A 25064-nucleotide genomic window follows, 5' to 3' on the forward strand; every position below is an offset into this window, starting at 1 on the left:
AACCCCCAGCAAAGATTGGCTTGATTATTTTTTTAGTTAAGATTGCTAGCAGCTCCTGGGTGAGGCAAACGGTTAAGCACTGGCTTCAAATGGAAATGGGCGTACTTTAAGCTCACCCAGAAGGGCCTCGGGAGAAAAGTCTGGTGAGCTATTTCCCAAACATCACCCACTGAAACCCCTGAGCAGCTCAGTTCCATTCTGGTACACCTGGGGATGGACATCAGTTGGAGTGGACTCAAGGGCAACTGATAAGGTGACGGATGGATTCCCTTTGCCTATCAGAAGATCAACCCATCTCAAAATATTGACACCTCAGTTAGTGCAGGTCAACAGTGCTTGATGCCAGGACCTCAGAGAGAAGACTTAGTGTTGAGGGAAGACTCATCAGCAATAAGACACAGCCTCCTCTGATGTGGTGCACGCTCTAGGAGCCAGGAGAAGGTCACTGTGGACTCAAGCAGTCACAAATGTTCCATGGACCATCTCCAGTCCTTACCATCGCTGCTCCTTGAGTCCCCAGTCCTCTCTTCTGCCTGCTGAAGTCCTGTTCACACTTCAAAGCCTCAGGCAAGTAACCGCTCCTCTGTGTTGCTTTCCTACCATTCCAAAGTCCAACTCACCCCCTCTTTCCTTCATGCTCCTGTTGCACTTTGGACACACCTCTATCTGAGCACTGTTGTTATTACTGATTTTAAGTCTGGCTGCTCCTGAAAAAGCTTGTGCCTTGTTCGTCTTTTGCAGCCCCCCATGCAGAGCCTAGGCTCTGGGTGGGGCGCAGATGTGCAGCACTTTAATCCCCCTCACCATCTCCATGGCTACCCACTGGCTGCCATTGAGTCCATTCTGATTCATAGCACCCCTGTGGAAGAGGGTAGAGCTAGCTGCCAGCTGTGAGGTTTCAAGACTGTAACTCTTCACAGGAGTACAGAGCCTCAGCATTTCAAACTGCCCGCCTGGTGTTTAGCAGCTTAACGCAGAACCACTACCCCAGGACAGCTACTAATGAACATAGTAGCCTATAACAGCCTTGGGAGAAGATGATTGCCCACTGAGAGAACTAAAACATGCATTTCTTATCTCAGCGGGGCTAGGGGAATAAAGGAGGAAGGAATGTTCACTGGTGCCAGTGAGTCTGAACAGTGGATCAGGAGCTGCTCCTGTACCTGGAGCAGGGAACAATGAATAACGTCCTTACCCACTAGGAGCCTTCACCTTCTTTGACGCTTTCCCCCTACTCCCTGTTTGGTATGCAGTCCTTGTAGCTGCTGGGGAGAGTGACTACTGGGTTCCTCAGCCCTGATGCCTAATGAGGGCACACATGGATGTGATTGTGACTCCAAGGCCCTTGGCTGACTATGAGGGTTCTTGTTCTAGGCGTCCCTGTCCTGTTTATTCTGTGAGTAGTAAGTGCCTGTTGATCACGCCATTAGAACAGTATCTAGTCTGTGATCTGCTCCAAATGTTCCTTCCCTTTAAGAGCCTGTGAACTTAGGACACAGCACCAAAGACTTAGAATCCAAACAGTAAGTGGTGGAGGATTGAATTCATCAGAGAACAAGTCACTGGGTCTCAGAGTTGATAAAAACCCAAAAGGGTTTTTAAACTCCCTCAGTGCAAGAATACTTTGTTCTATTAAACTGGCATTCCATGATGCTCACCTTCCCGACACAATCACTGAAGACAAAGCGGGTCCATATGCAATTGTAGTGAAGAGAGATGATGGTGCCTGGCTATCAAAAGATATAGCTTCTGGAGTCTTAAAGGCTTGAAGGTAAACAAGCAACCATCTAGCTCAGAAGCAACAAAGCCCACAGGGAAGAAGCACACCAGTTTGTGCAATCACAAGGTGTCCAAGGGATCAGGTATCAGTCATCAAAGAACAAAAAATCATATCATTGTGTGGAGTGTGGAGTGGAGACCCAAAGCCCAGCTGTAGGCAATTGGACATCCCCTTACGGAAGGGTCGTGGGGAGGAGAAGTCAGGATGCAGTGTAGCAATGATGAAACATAAAACTTTCCTCTAGTTCCTAAATGCTTCCTCCCTACCTCACTATCATGCTCCCAATTCTACCTTACAAATCTGGCTAGACCAGAGGATGTACACTGGTATAGATAGGAATTGGAAACACAGGGAATCCAGAACAGATGATCCCTTCAGGACCAGTAGTGAGAGTGGTGATATTGGGAGAGTGGAAGGAGAGTGGGGTGGAAATGGGAAACCGATTACAAGGATCTACATATTACCTCCTCCCTGGGGGATGGACAACAGAAAAGTGAGTGAAGGGAGACGTCGGATACTGTAAGATATGACAAAATAATAATTTATAAATTATCAAAGGCTCATGAGGGACAGGGGAGCGGGGAGGGAGGGGGAAAATGAGGAGTTGATACCAGGGGTTTAGGTGGAGAGCAAATGTTTTGAGAATGATGAGGGCAATGAATGTACAGATGTGCTTTACACAATTGATGTCTGTATGGATTGTGATAAGAGTTGTATGAGCCCCTACTAAAATGATTTTTTTTAAAACCCAAAAGGGGCCTTTAATTCCAATCTCCACCTGATCTATTCATCTCCTATTCAGAATATCTTCTTCAACTGTGAGTCACCTGTAGCTACAGAAAGATAAATTTCATGGTGTGGCATGCTGAAAAGCGCTTACACTGAGCTGCTGTCGGACTTCCTTGAACTTCTTCGGTTCCACCAGGAGCCACCATTCTAGCCCTTCTCAATGGGATGATATTGCAGATGTTTGCAATACTGTGTCAGGCCCTTGGAGCAAGGATCAGCACTAATAATCCCTTCTGCATAGAGAGCCCCGGGCAGTTCATTTCCCTGCCCAGGACCTCTATGCTGAGGTTCCAAGAGAGCCAGGTCCTGGGGAGAGGGTGCGGGGGGTGGGGGGGGCGGTCATATGTTCTTTCTTGCTTCACCAGCTGCATCTCCAATCAGTTCTGTATACCTGACCATGTAATATTCTAAGTAGCAAAATATACAACACTGGTTCTCTCTGCACCAGGGGCCCATCTCTCCTGCCCTACAGAGTTCCCCTGGCCACTGTGGCAGGAGGAATCCTCCTGGCTGCATTCCAAGGGAATTTCACCTCCCTCCTCCTGCTGCTCTCCTCTCTGGGTTTAGGGTAGCCATGCTGAGGAGAGTGTCCCATCCTCTTTATCCATCCACCTATTGGAAACAGCTGCTCATGGGCCCTTCGGGAGAGGAAGCTGCTTTGTTTCCTGCAGTCCCGCCACGTGCAGGCCTATCATGCTCTGATTACATCCCGTTTTTAAAAGCCAGCAGGCTCCTGCAAGCAGCTTCAAATACTGTATTTCTAAGTGCAATCCTTCCTCCTTGTTTCCCAAGAGTTATTTTCCCCATCAAAGTGGCAATGCTCTATGGGCAATCCTTTTCTGCTCTCATCAATTCTAGGATTAGAAAAGGAGGCGGCAGCAGGGTGCAGAATGTAAGAGTGCCCCACACAGGCCTGAGTCTGACTCCCTCCATGCATTATGTCCCACAAGATAAATAGCATTGACATCTGAAAAGAACGGGCCTTTTCACTCATTCAATAAATAATGCAGCCCTATATACATGGGGACACAGCAGTAAACAAAACAGAGAAAGTCTCTATAAGTGGGCTGATTATCCAGGGGGGCGGGGGGTCAGTCAAAAAGAATTGCTACAAACCCATGGAAAATTTTATTAGACAAAATATGAAAAATAGGAAGATATGAAACTATTGTTTCTCTACATGTCTTCCACCAAGGTCTGTACACTTCTGAAGGCAGTATTTCCAATCCTCTTAGTCTCCTCTGCAGAATTCCGCACTCTCTGATTCCTACCACATCAAAACAGCAGTTTACTCTCCTCAAAGAAGTCTAATCATGATCCTTTAAAATGTTCTTTGAGTTGAAGGAATAAAAAGAGTTCAATGGGGCAAGAGTGGGGCTGTAGGGTGGCTGGGGTAGAGCCCCCTAACAATTTCTCAGGGGACAGCCCTTATTTTCCTTAAAGAGTAAAGAAGCAGGTGCATGGGTGTGGGATAGGAAAAAATCCACAGTGAAACTTTCCTGACCTTTCTCTCAACAATGCACTTTTCCATCTTCTTAAAACATCTTCCTCATCAGCCCCTAGGTTCTTCCTCAAGACATCCATCTAGATGGCTCCTGTGGAATCCCAAAGAAATATCACCACAACCTTCTGAGCTCATCTCTTGGTCCTGAAATCATCTTTGAAGTCCCTCCAACCTTCCTTCAAACACTTGATCCATCTCAAATCTGTTTTTTTTTATTAAAAGATTTTATTGAGTATGAGTCCCTAATAAAATGTAAAAAAAGGAAAGGGAAAAGAAAGAAAGAAAAGAAAATGATTAGGGCAAAGAATGTACAGATGTGCTTTATACAATTGATGTATGTATATGTATGGATTGTGATAAGAGTTGCATGAGCCCCTAATAAAACGTTTAAAAAAAAGATTTTATTGAGGGGTTCTTACAACTCTTATTACAATCCATATACCGATTGCATCAAGCATGTTTGTATACATGTAGCCATCATTTTTTAAAACATTTTATTAGGGGCTCATACAACTCTTATCACAATCCACACATACATCAATTGTGTAAAGCACATCTGTACATTCTTTGCCCTCATCATTGTCAAAGCATTTGCTCTCCACTTAAGCCCTTTGCATCATGTTCTCTTTTTTTCCCTCTCTCCCCGCTCCCCCCTCCCTCATGAGCCCTTGATAATTTAGAAACTATTATTTTGTCATATCTTGCCCTGTCTGACGTCTCCCTTCACCCTCTTTTCTGCTGTCCGTCCCCCAGGGAGGAGGTTACATGTAGATCCTTGTAATCCGTTCCCCCTTTCCAACCCCCTCTCCCTCCACCCTCCCAGTATCGCCCCTCACACCCCTGGTCCTGAAGGGATCAACCGCCCTGGATTCCCTGTGTCTCTAGCTCCTATCTGCACCAGTGTACATCCTCTGCTCTATCCAGACTTGCAAGGTAGAATTCAGATCATGACAGTTGATGGGGGTGGGGGGGGTGGTAAAGCATTTAGGAGGAACTGGAGAAAAGCTGTATTCTTCATCGGTGCTACATCGCACCCTGACTGACTCATCTCCTCCCCTAGACCCCTCTGCAAGGGAATCTCCAGTGGCCGACAAATGGGCCTTGGGTCTCCACTCTGCACTTCCCCCTTCATTCACTCTGGTAAGTTTTTTTGTTCTGATGATACTTTATACCTGCTCCCTTCGACACCTTGTGATCACACAGGCTGGTGTGCTTCTTCCATGTGTGCTTGGTTGCTTCTGAGCTAGATGGCCGCTTGTTTACCTTCAAGCTTTTAAGACGCTATCTCTTTTGATAGCTGGGCACCATCAGCTTTCTTTGCCACATTTGCTTATGTACCCGTTGTCCTCAGCGATCATATCCTGGAGGTGTGCACCCAATGAGGTGAAGCAGTATTCTCATAAACTTGTGGCAAAGTTTCAATGGTTGGGGATTGTCCACTGGCATTTTGTTAAAAAATTTTGATATTAGCCCTTGAAATCATTTTTTTCCATGGCACAAAAAGCATTTTTTAAGGTACCATAAAGTACCCTCATGGCACAGTGCTTCCTGAGTTGGGCTGCTAATGGAGAGGTCTGCTGTTCAAAACCGCCAACTGCTTCTCCGAAGAAAGACGAGGTTTTCTCCTCCTGGCATCTCTCGGGAACAGTTCTACCGGGTTCTCACAGGGCCGCTATACTCGTTGGTAGTAAGTTTGGCTTGGGGGTTTTGAAGTGACATTAAAAGGAATGCTGGCGGCATGGTGAGCCACACACTCAGCTGCTAACCGCAAGGCAAGGTCTGTGGTTGGAACCTCAAACAGCTCCACAGGAGAAAGACAGGACTTTCTACTCCAATAAGAAGTTACACTCTTGGAAACCTAAAGAGGCCGTACTACTCTCTCCTGTAGGGTCTCCAGGAGTTGAAATCGACTGTGAGAAATGAGACTCAGATAAGTGTCTGACTGAAAGAACTCATCTAGGGCCACCCACTCGCTGATCACAGAGACATATTGAAAGGAGTTTTATTTGGATTAAACCAGGGCATCTATAAACTAGACCCCCCAGGAACAATACTTTTTCACTTACTCTCATATTTCAATGAGCCTATTCTCTCTGGCTTCCAATTCTAAAACAAATCCAAAAATTACAGTCAGGATTAAGAAGCAAAATCTACCTGTAAAATAAAGTAACCACAAATGTTCAGAGAAACTAACTTTTTGTGGACACTTCCAAAACTCACGCTGCGTCCAAAAAAGACATGACTTGTGCTTTATATTGTTACAGACTTAGGAGGAGAAAACGACCACAGAAATCTATTAGGCAACAACATCCAACCGTGCGGGCGGTAAGTGTTGTGCACGCTGTTGACCTGACGTCCTGTTAGACTGACAGGAAAGGGACATGATATGAAACCAATTTTGGAAAAACGATTTTTTACATTTACAGTGGCTTACATTTTTTTATAACAGTTACTGTGCACTAAGCACTATTGTTAGGCACTTCACACGTGTTGCTTAATGTTCACAATATACTGAAAAGAAGCTACCAACTTATTTTCTTTCTCTGCTCAGTTAGTCCCTGCGTGACCCAACTAGCTGAGCACTGAGCCACTAACCCATTGGGTGGAGGTGCAGCGGCACCTGGTGGCACTGTGGGACTGTTAACTTTCACCTGAGCCAGTTCAAACTCCCCTCGCTGCTGCTTGGGAGAGTGCTAAGGCAGTCTGGTCTGCTCCAGCCAGGACGGAGGGTCCACAGAACCCTAAGGAAGGGTTCCACTCCATCCTTCAGGGTCGCGATGAGTCAGAAGAAAGGCCTATGAATCTGCTTCCCAAGGGCCCCAGCCACTGAGAAGCTTGTAAGGGGGAGTTCTACTGGGACACACATGGGGTCCCCACGATTGGAAGTGACCTGACAACAGATTGGCCGAGAGGTTACTTTGCAGAGAAGTTCATTAACTTTCCCAAGATCCACAGTAGTAACTGTCAGAGCTGAGCTGGCACCCAGGCAGCCGAGATCCAGAGCCCGACTGACTCACTCAGACGCTGCACTGCTTCTCAGCTTCTTACCAGACCCTCCTATGAACACAGACTGCCTGCCAACGGTGGCTATGCGAGGTGCCCTGGGATGAGGCAGTCTCCCCTTGTGAAAAGAGGGCTGGTTTTCCATGGGGGGGGGGGGGTTGAACAGACAGTGCAGCGGGACTGCCGGCAGGATGTTCGCCCTAGAAATCACCTGGGGCAGCTTGGCGAGAGCACCTGGGATGGCAATGAATGTCCCGCCTTCCACTCCGCCGGTGGCTGCCGCAGAGCCATGTGCTGTGCCACATGCGGTCACCGCCCCAAAATGACCTTCATTTCTGCACGTGTTTAGGGTAGCAGTTTTAGATCAGATGATCGCTCCTAGCCGCCTGCTCGAATCAATTTTAGTCCTAGCCAAGAGAGACTGGACACAGCAGCACCGTCCAGAGCGCAAGACTCTGTCCACCCCAGCCCCGGCTCTCATTTCAGGCCCTCTGCCAGAAGCTGCAGCCTCAGCAAGTGGACAAACACTTGGCAGCAGCTCTGAGTGAGGGGTGGGAACACACCGGGTGGGAGGGTTAAACCAGTGACCTGAAGGGCTCACAGCTGACATTCACATACCAGAGACCAGCTACAGAGGATTCAAATGGAGCAAATCCTTTAATCTTCCGAATTCTTTCTGCTGGTTTGCTAGAGGAGCCAAGGATGGGGTGGGGCTTTCGCTTGTGAATAAAAGGCATTGCTTCATCCCCCTGCAGCAGAGAACATGGCCAAGCGCGTCGCAGTCGTGGGAGCCGGGGCCAGTGGCCTGGCCTCCATCAAGTGCTGCTTGGATGAAGGACTGGAGCCCACCTGTTTTGAGAGGAGCGACTACCTTGGGGGGCTGTGGAGATTCACCGTAAGTGCACCTTCGAACTGCTTTATTGTTTGCTTTTGGAAAAGTGCATGGTGAAGGCAAAAGGCTGTGTGTGTTTGTTCCACAAGAGCCAGTTACCCTGGGGAAGGGCTAGACATGTTGCCTTGAGCTGGGTGCCTGGAAGGGCCATTGAAGTTGACTAACGGAAGAAGCAGGGCAGCTGAACTTCAGTGAGCGTAGCATCTACTGCCTTAAACCCTACCCAGAGCCAAGAGGGAGAAATGTGGCCGGGGTGGACACTGCAGTGCTTGAAGGGACAAGAGTGGGAGCACAGAGGAGCAGGTTCAGCCCCTGCGTGTGCAATGCTGAGCTGCTTTTACCTGCTTCTTTTTCCAGTCCTTCTGTAGCTGCGCTAAAAGGGCTGGGGACTGAGTAGAGAATGCGTCTCACCCATAGTCCCCTAGGCCAGGCAATTCCAGCCCATGCCAAGGATTCTCCCCCTGATTTGTGTTAAAGAATGTGGATGGAGAATCTATTGTTTCCCTCTGAACAAAAGAGCAGTCATGTAACACTCTTCTATCTCAGTCTGGCCCAAAAAGGGGGCTAGAAGGATTTAGGAAAGGGACTGTAAGCCCCACCCTCGACTGGAAAGGGACCCAGGAGCATCACAGGGGCCCTTGTCAGAGACCACGGAAACTTGGAGCAAGGAGAGGAAACTGTCTGGGTGAGCTAGAGAAGCAGTGCACCCGATATCCCCATAGCTCCTGTAATCTCTCCTTCCAGGCAGAACAAGCATCAGTACATAATTCTCGTGAGCTTTAAATGTGCTAAGGAGGCCTGGAAGCGATGTGGGCTACAGATTGGCCTGATAACTGGGATTGTCTGCTCCCTTAATGATTGACAGACCTGGAAACCCTAAGACTCAGCTCTGCTCTGCACTGTGAGTCAGAATGGACTCAATGGCAGTTGGGCTTGGTTTGGCGTTTTAAACGTGCTAAAGAGAACAGTGCCAGAAATAGCGCCCACACACAAAATAGCACAAAAAGAACTAGGCTGTGCGCGCGCACACACACAGGAAGGTGTCAGATATCCCAGCCTCAAGTCCCCTGAGGAGCTGAGCAAAAGACACAACATCTTTTCCATACGTAAGAAGGGGAGGGATTGGAACTGGAATAAAGTAATTAATTTCTAATTCAGTTATGGAAAAATGCAAGGCCACTAGTTTGACCGCTGCTCCTACTTTTGACCAGCTTGCCTCACATAAAGATAAAATTTGAAATGTGACCTGGCACCTCATCAATACATCCAGATGTTCCAAAAGGGACGAGGTGAAAGAGCACATCTGCTTTCAGGATGTCCCAACATAGCAGCAGAAACCCGATGCGCCTGCTCTGACCTGCCCTCCCATGCTGATTGAAGACTTTGCTAAGCAAGTCTAATCCTCCTCCTCGGGAACTTGTAGAATTCTTCTCAACCAGGCCTTTGAGCTGGGTCAGCCCAGCTCAGTCATGGCTGAAGAAGCGACACTAGAATGGGCGTGAATTTTTTTAATGTGAGTGAACCAGGACACCACTTGAAATGAGAAAATGTATGCGTCAAAAGCCTGGTAGGAACTTAACCTCCTTAGAAAACCGGGACAGCATTCATGTTGCACAGCACCCAAAATTCTTGATTGGCTGAATCAAAACCAAAGGTGCCAAGCTCAAAGATGGCGGTCGATCGTGCTGCTCTGATTGTGTGTCAAAATCCACAGACTTGCATTAATCCAAGGTCATGTTCCGACTCCTCCAAGAGCCCACCACCCCTCTTGGGAGTCTTTCACTTCAGGGCATCAAGAGTTAATTTCTCCCATTCTGGTTAGATTCCAGAACCAAGTATTTAAATATGGTGTCTGTTCCAACTTTGTTTCTGCAACCACGGTAGAACCAGTTTGAACTGGTTTGAAGCCCCATTTTCAACAGAGCTCTCTAGGCAAACACTGTGGGGCTTAGGGGAAGGAGATGTTCTGTAAAAACAGAGAGGCAAACTACAGAAATGCAATAAAACACATGTGGAGATGGTATGCATTGCCAAATAGGGAGAAAGTCCAAAGACAATAGAGATGATAAATTACTGCACTTAACTGAACATTAACCCAGGGCATGAAGGGTTTCTCCCAGCTACTGCAGCCTTAACCAAAGAGCCAATAGACAAAGTTTATAATTAAAACGGAATGGTAGAGTACATTTGGGGGAGGGCAGTCTTTAAAAATGCAAGGTCAATGGGAGCAAAGCAAAGCCGCAAAGCCCTAACGAGCCCCCAAAATAAACTTCAGGCTAGGAGGGCCAGCTCCCAGAATTCCCCCAGGACCAGTGGGGAGATAATCATAAAGGTCAGCAGACAGACCTGGAATTATATATGCTTTTTCTTTTCAGTCTTTGGTTTGGTCTCTGTTATTGTTGGTTTGCCTACTAATATAAGATAGGCATGGGAAACGAGCTTGGGGAGAAGGCAATGGACTGATGAAGCGAGCTTGGGGAGAAGGCAATGGGGAGACTTTGGGGAGGAGGCGGGGGAAGGGCACAGTGAGCAAACAAAGCCAAACAGGGGACCAACTAGGGAATTAAAATCAACAACAAAGAAGACATGGAGATCCTGTTGCTAATGGAGCAACAGCAATGTAGCTGAGAGGAATTTACTATGATGTGGAAGTAGGGCAAGCATGAAGGTGGGGCGGGAGAAAGGTAAAAGGAAACAGAAGAATGATCTAGGAAGCAAAACTAAAAATGGAGGTATAAGCATAGGTGTGTACATGTGTTAATACATTAATTCATAAAAACAGAAGTATTTGCCTCTGTCCATATATTTATATGGCAATACATTGAGGTGGGGGGTGGACTTTGGGCCTCTGCTCATACCCTCCCTCAATACAAGGACACTTTGTTCTAACCAATCGTCAGTCTGAGATGTTCATCCTCCCGACACAATCGCTGAAGACAAAATGGATGCAAAAGCAAATGTAGTGAAGAAAGTGGGTGGTGCCTGGCTATCAAAAGATATAGCATCTGGGGTCTTAAAGGCTTGAAGTTAAACAAGTGGCTATCTAGCAGAGAAGCAACAAGCTCACATGGAAAAAGCACACCAACCTGTGAGATCATGAGCTGTCATCAGCACCAGGTAACAGCCATGAGAAGACCCATAACAAACAAACAAACAAAAACATATTGAGAATGAGAGGGGTCAGAGCACAGACCCAAAACCCAACTGTATACAATGGGACTTCCCTTCACAGAGGGGTCACCGAGAAGGGATGAGTCAGCCAGGGCGCAGTAAAGCACCAATGAAACACACAATACACTTCTGGTTCCTTGAGCACTATCATGACCCCAGTCCTGCCTTTCGCTGTGGGTTAGACAAGAGCATGTGCACAGCTACAGACAAGAGATAAGAGCTCATGACACACAGAATCCAGGAGCAGAAATGGGAATAGTGATACCAGAAGGGTAGGGGGAAGATGGGAAGAGGAGGGGAGGAAGGGGGAACCAGTCACAATGATCAACAGATAACTACACACCCCTTCTTCAGGGGGATGAACAATAGGAACCATGGGGGGGGGGGGAAAGACAGCAATGTGTGCAAGATATGAAAATAATAATTTATAACTTATCAAGGGGTCACAAGGTGGGTGGGTGGGTGGGGAGGAAGGGGGAAAAGAGGAGTGGATATCATGGGCTCAATAGAAAGTAAATGTCTAGAAAAGAATGATGGCAACATATGTACAGCTATGCTTGATACAATTGATGTATGGATTGTTACAAGAGTTGTAAGAGCCCCCAACAAAATGATGTTTTAATTGTTAAAAAGTGCACCAGTTGGTGTGAGAGCAAGACGGACGTGTGGGCTGCCTGCTATAATGAACTCTCTCGGACTCTGGAGCGCGGAGGGGAGGCTGGGACAGTGGCACTGTGAGTTGGTTGTCACAACAATCAAGTAAGACACAGGCAGGAAGATTTGAAGAATCAGTAAAAGTTAACATTACTTTTAGAGAATTTTAGTACAGAAAGGGAACTTGAGAGGGAGCCACAGAACCAACCACTGGAATGATATCAAGGTCTTTTCCTCTGTACTTTCACGGATTTTTTTTTCATTCAACAAACATCTACAAAGCATCTTTTAAGTGCTTTACAAAAAGGTCTCTGGGTGGCTCCGATGGCTTGTGCTCATTTCCTGACCTACAGGTGGGTGGTTCCGATATAAAACCTGGTGACCTGCTTTCCATAAAGTGTACAGCCAAGACAACCATATGCAGCAGTTCTGCTCTGTCAGACACGGGTCACAATAGGAGCAGTTCTCTATGCTCGGTGACACACGGGGTCCCTGGAGTTAGAACCAACTCAACAGCAACTGGTCTAGTTACGTTTGTTCTGGTTTGTTCTGTTTGATTGCTTTAATTATGTAGCCTGTGGGGCCACACAATTTCAGACTCAACGAGGGCAACGAGGGCAATGATGAAGATAAAAGTACCTCACCTTCCTTTAGAACTCGACGGTGGCAGGGCTAGCACAGCGAGATGAATGGAGCTAAACTTGCGGACGTGTGCATTTTAAAGTGTCTAAAATGGTCAGCTTTTCAATTGTATACTTTGCCACAAGAACATAAAGTTGAAATACTCGCTTTACTTTATTGAATTGCTGAGGAATGTACTCACCAGCAATGTTTTCTTTAGGCTTTAGTGTGTCTGATTCCTGCGATTTTCCTTTAAAAAGCTTCATTTCTAAAATATTCATGATCTTAGTAGCTTTCCCTTTATTCACATATTCAACCAACACAGTGGACTTTATTTAGGAATCAAGCCAATGTCATGGCAGGGAGTTCAGTTTGGTTCTGGTTATCAATTTACACCCTGTTTTAAAAGTGAGAAAAGTTGAGCTCTCACTTCACAAGACTTTCCTCCTATGGACCCTTCTCCCGTCTAACAGACAGTCACACTCACTGCCCTGGGGTCCATTCGGACGCATGAGGACCCTGTAGGACAGGGCAGAACTGCCCCTGTGGGTTTCTGAACTGTAACTCTCTACGGGACAGAAGACATCATTGTTCTCCCACAGAGCGGCAGATGGTTTAGAACTACTGATCTCATCGTCAGCAGCCCAACATGTAACCCACTACACCACCGGGGCTCCAATGACAGGAAACATTTTTTGAGCATTTACCAAGCACTGTTCTAAATACATTATATCCATCATTTCAGTTCACCTATCCATTCAGATTATATGAACTATTACAATTCTTATTTTCTACATAAGGAAACAGACACAGAGAGCTTAAGAAAGTTCCCAAGTTCATCCAGCTGAAAACTGGTCCACTTGAGTATGAGCCCAGGCAGTCTGACTCCAGGATGTGTGCTGCCAACAATTACTCTCGCCATGCATTCCCCAGTCTGCTTCACAGCTCAAGAATCAAAGGATTGAAAAACGTGGACCAGACACCAAATGCTTCAGAAAACAGACAGGAGTTCCACTGACACTAGGGGAAACGAATAGATCATCCTGAAACAAACTTTAAACCTTGAAGAGATGATTCCATGAAGTTGCCTTTAAACGACAGCTTAGCTCAAGTATTAAAGAATGAACGGTGCAGTCTTTGGAAGAATACCTTTTGGAGATTGCACTGACAGCAGTATCTCTAAACCGCACAGGAGTACGTGAGGGGGCAGACAGAGCAAAGACCGTGGGGTAAGACAAATGTGAGTAGAGGCAGAGAGAAGAGTAACCCACTGTGAAGAATGAAGAATGGCACAGAACGGTACATTTGGACGCTAGTAATAGGTACATGCTTTGGTGTGTGTATTTTCACCAAAAGAAGAAGGCGGGGGTGGGGGGTGAGCTCAGGGCTGTAGCTCAGGGAATGCCACCAAGTGTCTGAGTGGGTGATGGTGACCTCTCAGTGTGCTACAGGACCAGTGTGGCCCAAGAAGCCAGCAACCCCTTGGTTCATGCTCTGATTGTTTCCCCACTCTCCACAACCAGCCCCAACTCTTTCTTCTCTCCGCCCACTCACTTTTCCCTTTGTGAGAACAAACATATTCCTTAACTGGCCCCCATCAATTCTCAGAGGGCGTGTTCTTCCACTCTGTCAGTCTGAACTGACAGGCCCACAGTCACAATGCGCAGAGTGTCTACAGCGAGGGCCCCCGAGTGAGTCAGGGCATCTCTGGGGCAGACCACTCACTGGAGCAGAGGGCTCAGGACCTGGCAGCACCACTTAGAATTCATGTCCATACTCTCAGTTCCTACACTAAACATTCCAGACTTCTTGCTTTTCCAGAAGACACAGTGGGAGGAAAGAAAGACAAAGAACAAAGAGGTGTTCTTGGATTCCATCCTAAACACAAAGCTTCTATGTTAAACTAGCTTCTCATCCACTAACATGTGTGACATATTATTTCTCAACAGGCTTCAGTGTTCCCTGGAAGCTTCTCTCTTCATCCTGTCTTTATCATTACTGTCACAAATTGCATAAACCAGAGTTGCTGGGCTTTGTCCTCCTGTTTTGGTCTGTTGTATTTGTTTCAAGTTCTCATAGATACATGACTCACTGGCTAATTCTAATGAGGTTCCATTATTCTTAGATGTGTACACATCATTACAAAATTCTTTAAGATATTAAGAATCATTTTTATGGAACTTTTTATAAAATAAGGTATTTATATCTCTGCCTTCTTAAATGGTGTAAAGCTCAGAACGAAACCACTGAGTCAATTCTGATTCATTCTGACCCTGTATAAGTCTTCCAAGGTTATAAATCTTTACAGGAGCACAGAACCTCATCTTTCCACAATGGAAGAGCTGGTGGGTTTGAACCACCAACCTTGTAGCACCACCAGGGCTCCTTCTTAATTGGTGTATGAACTAAGTCTGTTTATGGTAGTAGTGGTGCTCTTGTTGCATGCCATCAAGTCAATTCTGACTCATAACCAACCCAATTGTCGGAGTAAAACTGCCCCCACAGTGTTTTATAGGTTATAGTCTTCATGGAAGAAAATCACTAGGTTCTTTTCCCACAGAGCCACTGGGTAAATTCAAATCACCAACCCTCCAGTTAGCATTTGAGTGCATCATGACACCAGGCTTCTTAAGGAAAATTTATCCTTTTATTAATATTAACTAGAAACTGACAGCATTCACAAAGAATCTGCTACATGATGCAAAAAAACAGCAAGGGAACTTTGGCCCTACTGATTGAAGCTGGAATGCTTTCTATAATTGATGTTTTTCTGCCTGTACTGCAGCTTCTTCCCTTGCCAGACTTTCTCACTTCTCGGTATTATACCTTGCAGCCAATCCCAGTCTTCCTCCCCCACCCCACTACCCAGAAGATACCTGACTACTGATTAAATCAAACCAACTCGAATGCCTGCATGAAGGCTAAAGATGTCCTGACACGGCGCTATCCAATAAGGCAATTATTAACCATGCCTAACTGCGAAATATTTGAAATGTAGTTGGTACAATGAAGAACCTGAATTTTTATTTAGTTTCATTTCCGTTAAATTTTAATTTTAAAACTAATAAGCAATGTGCAGTTATTAAAGTTTTTAAGTATATTTGAAACAACTTGAGTGTGTAATTTGACTTTTCCCATGAGAAATTAGCATTTCAATTAAGATGAGTAAAATACACAGCAGATTTCAAAGATTTGCTTTGAAACAAAGAGAATGGACTACGTACTTCAATCATTTATTTGTTACCTGATTTAATCGTTGTATGTTGGATACATCGAGTTAAATGAATCATGCTATTGAAACTAACTTTATTCATTTCTTTATATTTTTAATGTAACATTAGAAAAAATAATGACATATGTGGCTTGTATCACACTCCTGTTGAAGCCTGGTCTAGCTTCTGGTCTAGACCAGCAGTATTTGCATGGGAGCTTGTTAGAAACATAGACTCCTTGCAAGCCCCACCCCAGGCCTACTTAGTCAAAATCTGGGCATTAACAAGATCTCTGGTGATTCTAGTGCACATTAAAGTTTAAAAAGGACTCATCTAAAGAGCTGTGTTTCTCCAACTATGGTTAAGAACCAGTTTTGTCATTTTCAAAAATCCTCACAATTGGACCAATAGGTAACATCATAATAAATGGAGAAAATATTGAAATTGTCGAGGATTTTTTTTTTGCTTACTTGGATCCATAATCAATGCTCATGAAAGGGACAGTCAAGGGGTCAAATGACCATTGCATTGGGTAAATCTGCTGCAAAGCCCTCTTTAAAGTGTTGAAAAGCAAGGAAAGCACTTTGAGGACAAAGGTGAGCCTATCCAAGCCATGATATTTTCATCACCTCATAAGCATGTGAAAGTTAGACATTGAGTAAGACCAAAGAAGAAAAGATACACTTGAATTACAGCACTGGCAAAGAACATTAAAAGAAGTATTGACGGCCAAAAACACAAGCAAATTTTCCTTGGAAGAAGTACAGCCAGGATGGTCCTTAGAAGCAAGGATGGTGAGACTTCCTCGTGTACTTTGGGCAGATTATCAGAAGAGACCAGTCCCTGGGAAGGGATTCCATGGTAGAGGGGCCGTGAAAAAGAGGAAGACCCTCGACAAGATGGATTGACACAGTGGCTGCAACAAAGGGCTCAAATCTGACAACAATTGTGAAGATGGTCCAGGATAGGGGACTGTTTCATTCTGTCATGCAAAGGGTCGCTATGAGTCAGAACTGAGTCGACAGCACCTAGCAACAAGGCTAAATTTGTGAAGGAGCCCTGGTGGTACAGTTAGTTAGACAATGGACTGCTGACCACAAGATCAAAGGCGAAGCCCACCTACTGCCCTGTGGGAAAAAGATGAGGCTGGCTCCTCCTGTATACAGTCTCACCAACCCTAGATGGGGTCCCTATGATTAGAATACGCTCAGTAGTAATATGCAGTTTGAGCGATGTATTTGTAGGATCCCTGGTGGAACAGTGGCTAACGCAGTGAGTTGCAAACCCAATAGTTAGCAGCTCGAAGCCATGAGCTCCTCCAAGGACAAATGAAGTGGCAGTCTGCCTCCACAGAGCCTGGGTGTGCCTGTCCAAGGCCATGTCTACTCTGTCCTATAGGGTTGCTATGAGGTGGGATCTATTTAATGGCAATGGGTTTGGGGTTTTTTTGTGTTTGTTAATGTGTTTATAAAACACAATAAAAATAAGACAAAATATAAAACCCAAAACTCACTGCTATTGAGTTGGTTTTGACTCACATTGACTCTACAGGACAAAATAGAGAACTGCTCCTTTGGTTTTCTGAGACTTTTAAGTCCTTATAGGCGTAGGAAGCCTCATCGTCCTCCCTCAGAGCAGCTGGTGAGTTTGAACCACTGACCTGTGGTAAGCACCTCAATGTGTAACCCACTACACCACCGGACCCCTAAAGCAAATATAAATTCCAAATGGTATAGAGTTGAAAAAAATAACTTCAATAAATGCCAGTGAAGCAAACATAGATATAAAATAAAACAATAGTAGAAAGTAGATGTATTGATGTTTGAAAGTTGACACATGGGCAAGTACTATGAGGAGCCTTCAAAATGTTTGTGGAGCCACCTCCCTGATACGATTGCTGAAGACAGACGTTTGCATAAGCAAATGTTGTGAAGAAAGCTGATAGTGCACGGCTATCAAAATATATAGCATCTGGGGTCTTAAAGGGTTGAAGGTAAACAAGCAGCCATCTAGCTCAGAAGCAACAAAGCCCACATGGAAGAAGCACACCAGTTTGTGGGATCATAAGGTGTCAAAGGGATCAGGTATCAGGCATCATCAGAACAAAAAAAAATCATATCATTGAGAATGAGGGGGAGTACGGAGAAGAGACCCAAAGGCCATCTGTAGGCAACTGGATATCCCCTTACGGAAGGGTCGTGGGGAAGAGATGAGCCAGTCAGGGTGCAGTGCAGCAACGATGAAACATACAACTTTCCTCTAGTTCCTAAATGCTTCCTCCTCTGCCACTATCTAGATCCCAATTCCACCTTACAAATCTGGCTAGACCAGAAGATGTACGCTGGTACAGATAGGAACTGGAAACACAGGGAATCCAGGACCTGTGATCCCTTCAGGACCAGTGGTGAGAGTGGTGATACCAGAAGGGTGAGGGAGGTGTGGGATGGAAAGGAGGAACCGATTACAGGAATCTACATATAACCTCCTCCCCAGGGGATGTACAACAGAAAAGTAGATGAAGGGAGACATCAGACAGTGTAAGATATGACAAAATAATAATTTATAAATTATCAAGGGTTCATGAGGGAGTGGGGAACAGGAAAGGTGGCAGGAAAATGAAGAGCTGATGTCAGGGGCTGAAGTGGAGAGCAAATGTTTTGAGAATGATTAAGGCAATGAATGTACAAATGTGCTTTACACAATTGATGTATGTATGTGATAAAAGTTGTATGAGCCCCCAATAAAATGATTTTTTTAATGTTTGTGGAGAAAATGAAATTCTGAAGTCCCTATAGAAAAAATCACTCTTGTAACTTTTTTAATCAAACAAAACACGAGGCATAAACTCCTCATTTGCACCCTTTGAATACATGTGTACATTATTATTCATTCTTAATGTGACTATGAAGTTTGCATTTTGCTTATCAATTTGTCTAAAATAGGTTGGATTAACAACAATGCTACTCACAAGGAACAATGCATATCCAAGTGGTTTTTCAGTTTTCCTTCAATCATAGAGATGTTGAGCTCACAGAGGGATGTCAAAGAGAATGGAAGAAACAGTGTTAAAGCACCTCCAGCAAACTCAGGATACTCATGTTCAAACTGCTTTCCAAAAGGAAGCAAGCAGTGCTGGACATTTTATCTTCACTCCTTTATTGATCTCCCTCAGTGTCACGGAGTCGGTGCCAACTCATGGAGATCCTGGGGGACAAGGCAGACCTGCTCCTTTACCAACAGCTAGTTCTGATCATGTATCCCATAAAATTGCAATTACATATAAATTATAAAAATAAGTTTTGTGCATTTGGGGGTACTAGTTAGCAAGCAAAATACCACACTGTGTGTATGCATAGTCATGGTCCCCTAGGTGGAGCAAGCAGTTTGTGCTTGACCCAAAAGTTGGCATTTTATTCTGCCCAGTGGTGCCACTGAGGGAAGTCCTGGTGATCTGCTTCTATAAAAATCAGAGCCAAGGAAACCCTATGGAACAGTTCTCTCTAGCTCATGGAAGTCACCATGCATTGGAATCAATTTAATTGCAATGAATTTGTTGCTTTGTTTTTGTGTTTTTGATTGTAGTGGAGTCCTGCTGCACAAGACCTCAAATCTTGGGCAACAAACCTTTCACAAGAATTACACAAGACTCTCCTCTCTTTCATGTTCAACACAAAGGAGCCCACAACCCTCAAAATATTGCTTGTAAACATTTCCAAATGCTTACTCTCGGTGTCTGTGGTTACAGTGTCACAGACTGGTGGCACACAGTTTTTAGCAGTACTGGTCTGCAGACTCCACACCTTCTAAATAGACTAGACAGTTACTAGTTGGCCTGCTAACTGCAATGTCAGCAGTTCGGAACCACCAACCCCTTGTCACATGGGGGAAAGATGAGACTTTCTACTCTCATTAAGATGCTCAGTCTTGGAAGGCCACGGGAGCAGTTCTACTCTGCTCTATAGTTCATGTCAGTTGGAGTCAACTCAATGGCAGTGAATTGAGGTGCTGCATGAAGTAGCGGGATGTAATCCTGTTTCTCAGAAGTCAAAGCTTGCCATTTGCCTGCTTTATTCTGGATGAGTGAGACTGTCAGATGTCAGGCCACAGATGACTGGGATGTTTTGTCAGAGTCGAGTTATTTGAGGAGATCAGCAGCTGTCATTCAAACCAAGTTTACCATTTTTATTTTGTATGATAGGTATAGATTTCATGTAGACTTAGTCTCAAGTTGATATTTGTTAATTAGTTACATCAAAACTAGTGCTGCGGAATTGTTTGGTGGTATGTCATACACAGTTGTTCAACCTTTAACCACTTTCATCTCCCACATCCCATAAATTCAATTGGTCTCACAAACTGAGAGATTCTTGGTTACTGCCATGTCAAAAGTCCACCACTGTCCCTCAAGTCCAGTTGCCATTGGCTCCACTCAGTTGTTCATTAGCATAGATTTGTGTTCTTGGCTCTTGCCTAACATCCTTTCTTCCTTTCCCATTTGATTGATCTTCTTTGGGACCAGTTACCTCCCAAAATCTAATATGAATCATTTCCCATGCTTCAAACATCTGGTGAGCTAGCATAATCTTCCTATAAAAATCAAGCATCAAGGAACAAAAGAATCATATCATTGAAAATGTGGGTGAATGCAGAGTGGAAACTCAAAGCCCAATGATAGTCAACTGGACACCCCTTACTAAAGGGTAGAGGGTGGAGATGAACCAGGCAGGGTGCAGGGTAGCAACAGTGAAACATAAAACTTTCCTCTAGTTCTTAAATACTTCCTTCCCCCCACTATCATGATCCCAATTCTACCTTACAAATCTGGCTAGACCAGAGGATGTACATAGGCACAGATAGCAACTGGAAACACAGGGAATCCAGGACAGATGACTCCTCCAGGACCATGATGAGAGTGGTGATGCCTGGAGGGTGGAGAGAATGTGGGGTGGAAAGGGGGAACTGATTACAAGAATCTACGTATAGCCTCCTCCCTGGGGGAGGGACAGCAGAGAAGAAGGCGGGGAGAGATGTCAGACAGTGTAATATATAACAAAATAAACATAATTTATGAATGATGAAGGGTTTATGAGGTAGGGGGAGTGGGGAGGGAGGGGGAAAATGAGCAGCAGATATTAAGGGCTCAAATAGAAGGCAAATGTTTTGAGAATGATGATGGTAACAAATGTACATATGTTCTTGTATGGATTGTGATAAGAATTGTATGAGTCCCCAATAAAGTGATTTTTAAAAGTCCTTGCCGTTGTTCATAATATCCTTTATAATCTGAGTCTATCCCTCCAAGATCCTCTCAACATCTCTATGAAACAAAAATATTTGTCCATCATCCAAATACTACTTCCTGGTTTTTTATATATTTTTATGTTCTGCTATATTTTGAAGTCAATGGCCCACTATCTGTTATGCAATTCTGGACAAGTGAGTTGGTCTTAGTTTAGCTTGTTAATATATTATGAATAAAACTGAAATTCTGATCATGAAACTCATATGGGATCCAATGTTCATCATTTCCCAAGTAAAGTATAGCAAACCTCACTGGAAACGTGGCTGGTAGCACATATTTGGGGGTCGCTTTCAGCTTAGTGTTTCAAATTTCTAAGAATTAGCATTCACTTTGTTCTCCATGTGTTTGCACACATGCATACATGCACATATATGTGTGTGCTTTATCTGTACAGGAACATGTTGAAGAAGGCAGAGCCAGCCTCTACAAGTCTGTGGTTTCCAACAGCTGCAAGGAAATGTCTTGCTACTCAGACTTTCCATTCCCTGAAGATTATCCAAACTATGTGCCAAATTCTCTGTTGCTGAACTATCTCACTATGTATGCAGACCGGTTTAACCTTCGAAAATGCATCCAGTTCAAGGTAAGACACTAGCTGTCAATCAGCAGCCAGCAAACATTTCCTAGCGATTTTCTACTATCTCCCCAGAGATGGCCCTGGCTTTTGTATAGAAGATAACCAAGTGGTGAGATTCACAACACCGAGCTGCATCCCTGTAACCCTTGTTCTCACTCCCCGCTCCCAAGTAAAGTTGGAGGGGAAGGAAATACTTTTTTATTTTCTGAAAATGTGTGCAAATTTAGTGTTAAATTTTTTATCAGTGTTTTTAGTTTGCGATACTTGCATTCAAGTATACTAGAGGAGGTAAATATTTCAAATTACATTTGCAGTTGAGGTTGAACCCTGAACTGAATACAAGCCCCTGGAGACTCCTTTGTGAACTCTCCCTTTATAGGAATGGGTTTGTGCAATGGCCCACACACAAGAGCACCTGGTTATTTGAGGGAAACCTGTTCTAGAAGTTCTTGGAAATATGCTGTTACTCTTCTCTTACATTCTACCTTCTTTCCTTCCCATTTCAGAGGATGGATACAAGAGAAGCAGAAGGACTGGGACATATGAATACATCCTCTCTCTTTCCTTTTTTTTTTTTGCCTCCCTCTCCAAGAAACATATGAAAAGTCACATGTTTCCCTTCTCCTATCTCCTTGTCCTGTCAGAGAGGGGGATGGTGAGGCATTCAAGGGAACTGACCCAAGCATATGAACCATTGTGAGAAAGGTACAGGACTAGGCAGTGCTGGTTGTACATACGGTTGCTATGAGTCAGAAAGGACTGAATGGATCACAACAACAATAAAAAAACACAAAGAAAGTAACAAGAATGAGGAGATTGAATGAGGCAGGTAACAAATGAGGTTTGTAGACCTAGCAGCAGTCCTGATCAACTTTCCAAGGAGTGCTTTATCCCCCGTTCTCATCTTGAACTGGACACAGGAAAATAAAGCACCACCATAGTGGATGGGTAGGGCCCACAAACCGCTTTGGAATAAAAGCCTCAGAGTTCCTGAATCCAGATCATTTCCTCCACAATAGGCAGATCACCCTTTTAAAAACTAGAAGGTGCTATTAAAGTTTTAAGAAAACACACAGCCGCTATCACTGAGAGATGGTCTGTAGTTGATTTTCATCTGAGTTTTTAGTTTCTGCTTCCTCTTTATTTTCCAAATTTTCAGTAATGAAAATTTAGTACTTTTAAAATTAAAAGTATACATTATTTTAATGGCTTAAATTAGCTGAAGATATATTTAAAAAACAGATTTATATTTTTAAAGACAGCATACGTGCATCTCCTAATACGAATGTAGACACATAAGTCCTTCACCTACACCTCAGTTGTCAAGCAACATTTTGACATTTCATATTTACAAAAATAGTAAAAAAAAAAAATTAAAAACCTATCTCGCTACCTTGTACTTTACCAGTATCCATCTAGGAGTAAGGATCACTAGGTGAAAGTAATGACTGCAGTGGGTCAGGTCATGTGACACCTGGGTGGGAACACGATTCTCAGTGATTTGGCAGATATGTAATGATGTAATTTGGCATAGATAGACAGACAGACAGACAGACAGACAGACAGACAGACAGACAGACAGACAGACAGACAGACAGATAGATAGATAGATAGATAGATAGATAGATAGATAGATAGATAGAGGTAGATATTAATCTTGCATTTTGTGATCTGGTGTGGCCATCCTTCATTTTTACATAACGCCAATGTTCGCATCAACGCCTGGCCTTGGAGCCTATCCATGGCAGTACGTGAGGAGCGGTGTGTAAACCAAGCTGCCACCCTAATGAAGAAGAACTTGAAAAGCCTGTCTTGGAAAATTCTGAAGAGGAAAGACAGCAAAGCTTTTTCATCGGTAGATTGTTTATTCTTTTAAATTTGGCTTCTCTTAAATCAGGTTCAGAACTTAGTGCTTCTGGACATGCAGGTGCTCAGTGGGAACCAAACAAAAATGACAACTTCAAACTGGGGTGACTCCCAGAAAATTCAACCTGTCACATTTCAGTAAGTCCTTAGATGACGGGAAACTTTCAGCAGGAGATTCTGTAAGCCATTTCATAACATCCCTGGGACCAGATTTCTGTTTATCATTATTTATTATCCATGCTTCTTTGTGATTTAATAGAAAGCTTGATGGGAAACTGTTACAAAAAGGAGCAATGATGAAAAAAGACATCAGAGGCCCCACGTTGTAATCTTAAGTCAATCACGTGCTGCGAGGTTTTGAGCAAATCATTAAAACTTTGTGACCATCACTACTTCTCTCCCATTCCCCTTCACAATTCCAGTCTTAGAACCCTCCCATGCAGAAAATCAGTAACACAGCCCGTGTCCTCGTTAAGATTTTAGGACTATGGTATGAATTGTGTTCACTCTGTGCTCTGATACATTTAAAATGCCAACTAGGAAACCCTGGCTGGAACCATACCAACTGCTGATCACGTCTCTGATTCCTTTTCCAGACTAAGGTCTGCAGTGTTACAAAGCGCCCTGATTTCATTGTCTCCGGCCAATGGGAGGTGGTCACTCTGTGCGAAGGAAAGCAAGAGTCAGCGATCTTTGACGCTGTCATGGTCTGCACTGGCTTTCTTACTATCCCACATCTACCCCTGGACTTCTTTCCAGGTACAGTATTTTCTGCAACAGACTTTAAATGGTCTTTTGGGTGTCACGCTGATATGTGATTGGTCTGAGCACAACCCCCTGAGGCTTGCTCGGTACGTAAGTTGTGAGGTCACAGGGTTTCTTTCTAAACAGCACTTTTCTGGCCAGTGTTTGGGTTTCATTTAGAATCTCTTTCCAAACGACATATGCGTACAGAAGGGTAGAGTGAATAGCTTAATAAGCAGTTTTGCGTCCATGAGATTCCTTGATATTCCTTAGATGAGGATTGGCACTCAGGAAATTGTCTAAGACTCAATCCTTAGGCAAGTTTCGAACCTCAGCGGCAATTGTAGAACCAGCGTGAAGTAGGGAGGTCACAAAGGTCAATCTGTGAATAAAGAAAACGTCCTTTTTGTCCAGTTCCTTTTTGATCCATGCCACAGCACCTAATTGGATTAGAGGCTTATGGCCCTACTTCAATGGTCAACAGGGAAATCAGTCTTGAAGGGGAAGTTAAGACATCTTGGGGTCTCAATATCTTCATCTGGATTACACAGCCATGGTTCATGTTCATCCAGGGCAAAATTTAATTGGGTCGCATCTCACAGGGCATGGAGAATGTAGTGGTTTGGTTTATTTCATCTGCAGTGAGGGAATTAAATCATTAAAAGTATGAAACTTTTCTTCTAAATATTGTTGCCCTGCTTTGGAGTCATCGTGCCTCTACGTAAGACCGATAGAACTGCCGCACAGGGTTTCTTAAATTGTAATCTTTATGGGGGCAGATTGCCAAGTCTTTTCTCCCACAGCCTAGCTGGTGGCTTCAAATTGCCAATCTTTTGGCTCGCAGCAAAGAGAGTATCCATTGTACCAGCAAGACTCCTTTCCTTAGCCAAACTGAACTTGTTGCCGAAGCATTGAATTGGAAAGCATTAAATCCAGACATCTTCCCAAT

At 44.3% G+C, this 25064-nt stretch overlaps 1 protein-coding gene across 1 annotated transcript in view; it reads left to right on the forward strand.

Annotated features, from left to right (window-relative positions):
* Positions 1-7796: 7796 nt before the first annotated feature.
* The window catches only part of LOC142437211 (flavin-containing monooxygenase 1), a 35310-nt gene continuing 18042 nt past the window's right edge, over positions 7797-25064 (forward strand). The window contains exons 1-3 of the mRNA XM_075540475.1: positions 7797-7971; positions 21323-21511; positions 23968-24130. Coding sequence (XP_075396590.1) covers positions 7840-7971; positions 21323-21511; positions 23968-24130 — 484 coding nt within the window. The 5' untranslated portion in view covers positions 7797-7839. The remainder of the gene's footprint in view (positions 7972-21322; positions 21512-23967; positions 24131-25064) is intronic.

This window comes from Tenrec ecaudatus, chromosome 1 (assembly GCF_050624435.1).
Source record: "Tenrec ecaudatus isolate mTenEca1 chromosome 1, mTenEca1.hap1, whole genome shotgun sequence".
NCBI classification, from domain to species: domain Eukaryota; kingdom Metazoa; phylum Chordata; class Mammalia; order Afrosoricida; family Tenrecidae; genus Tenrec; species Tenrec ecaudatus.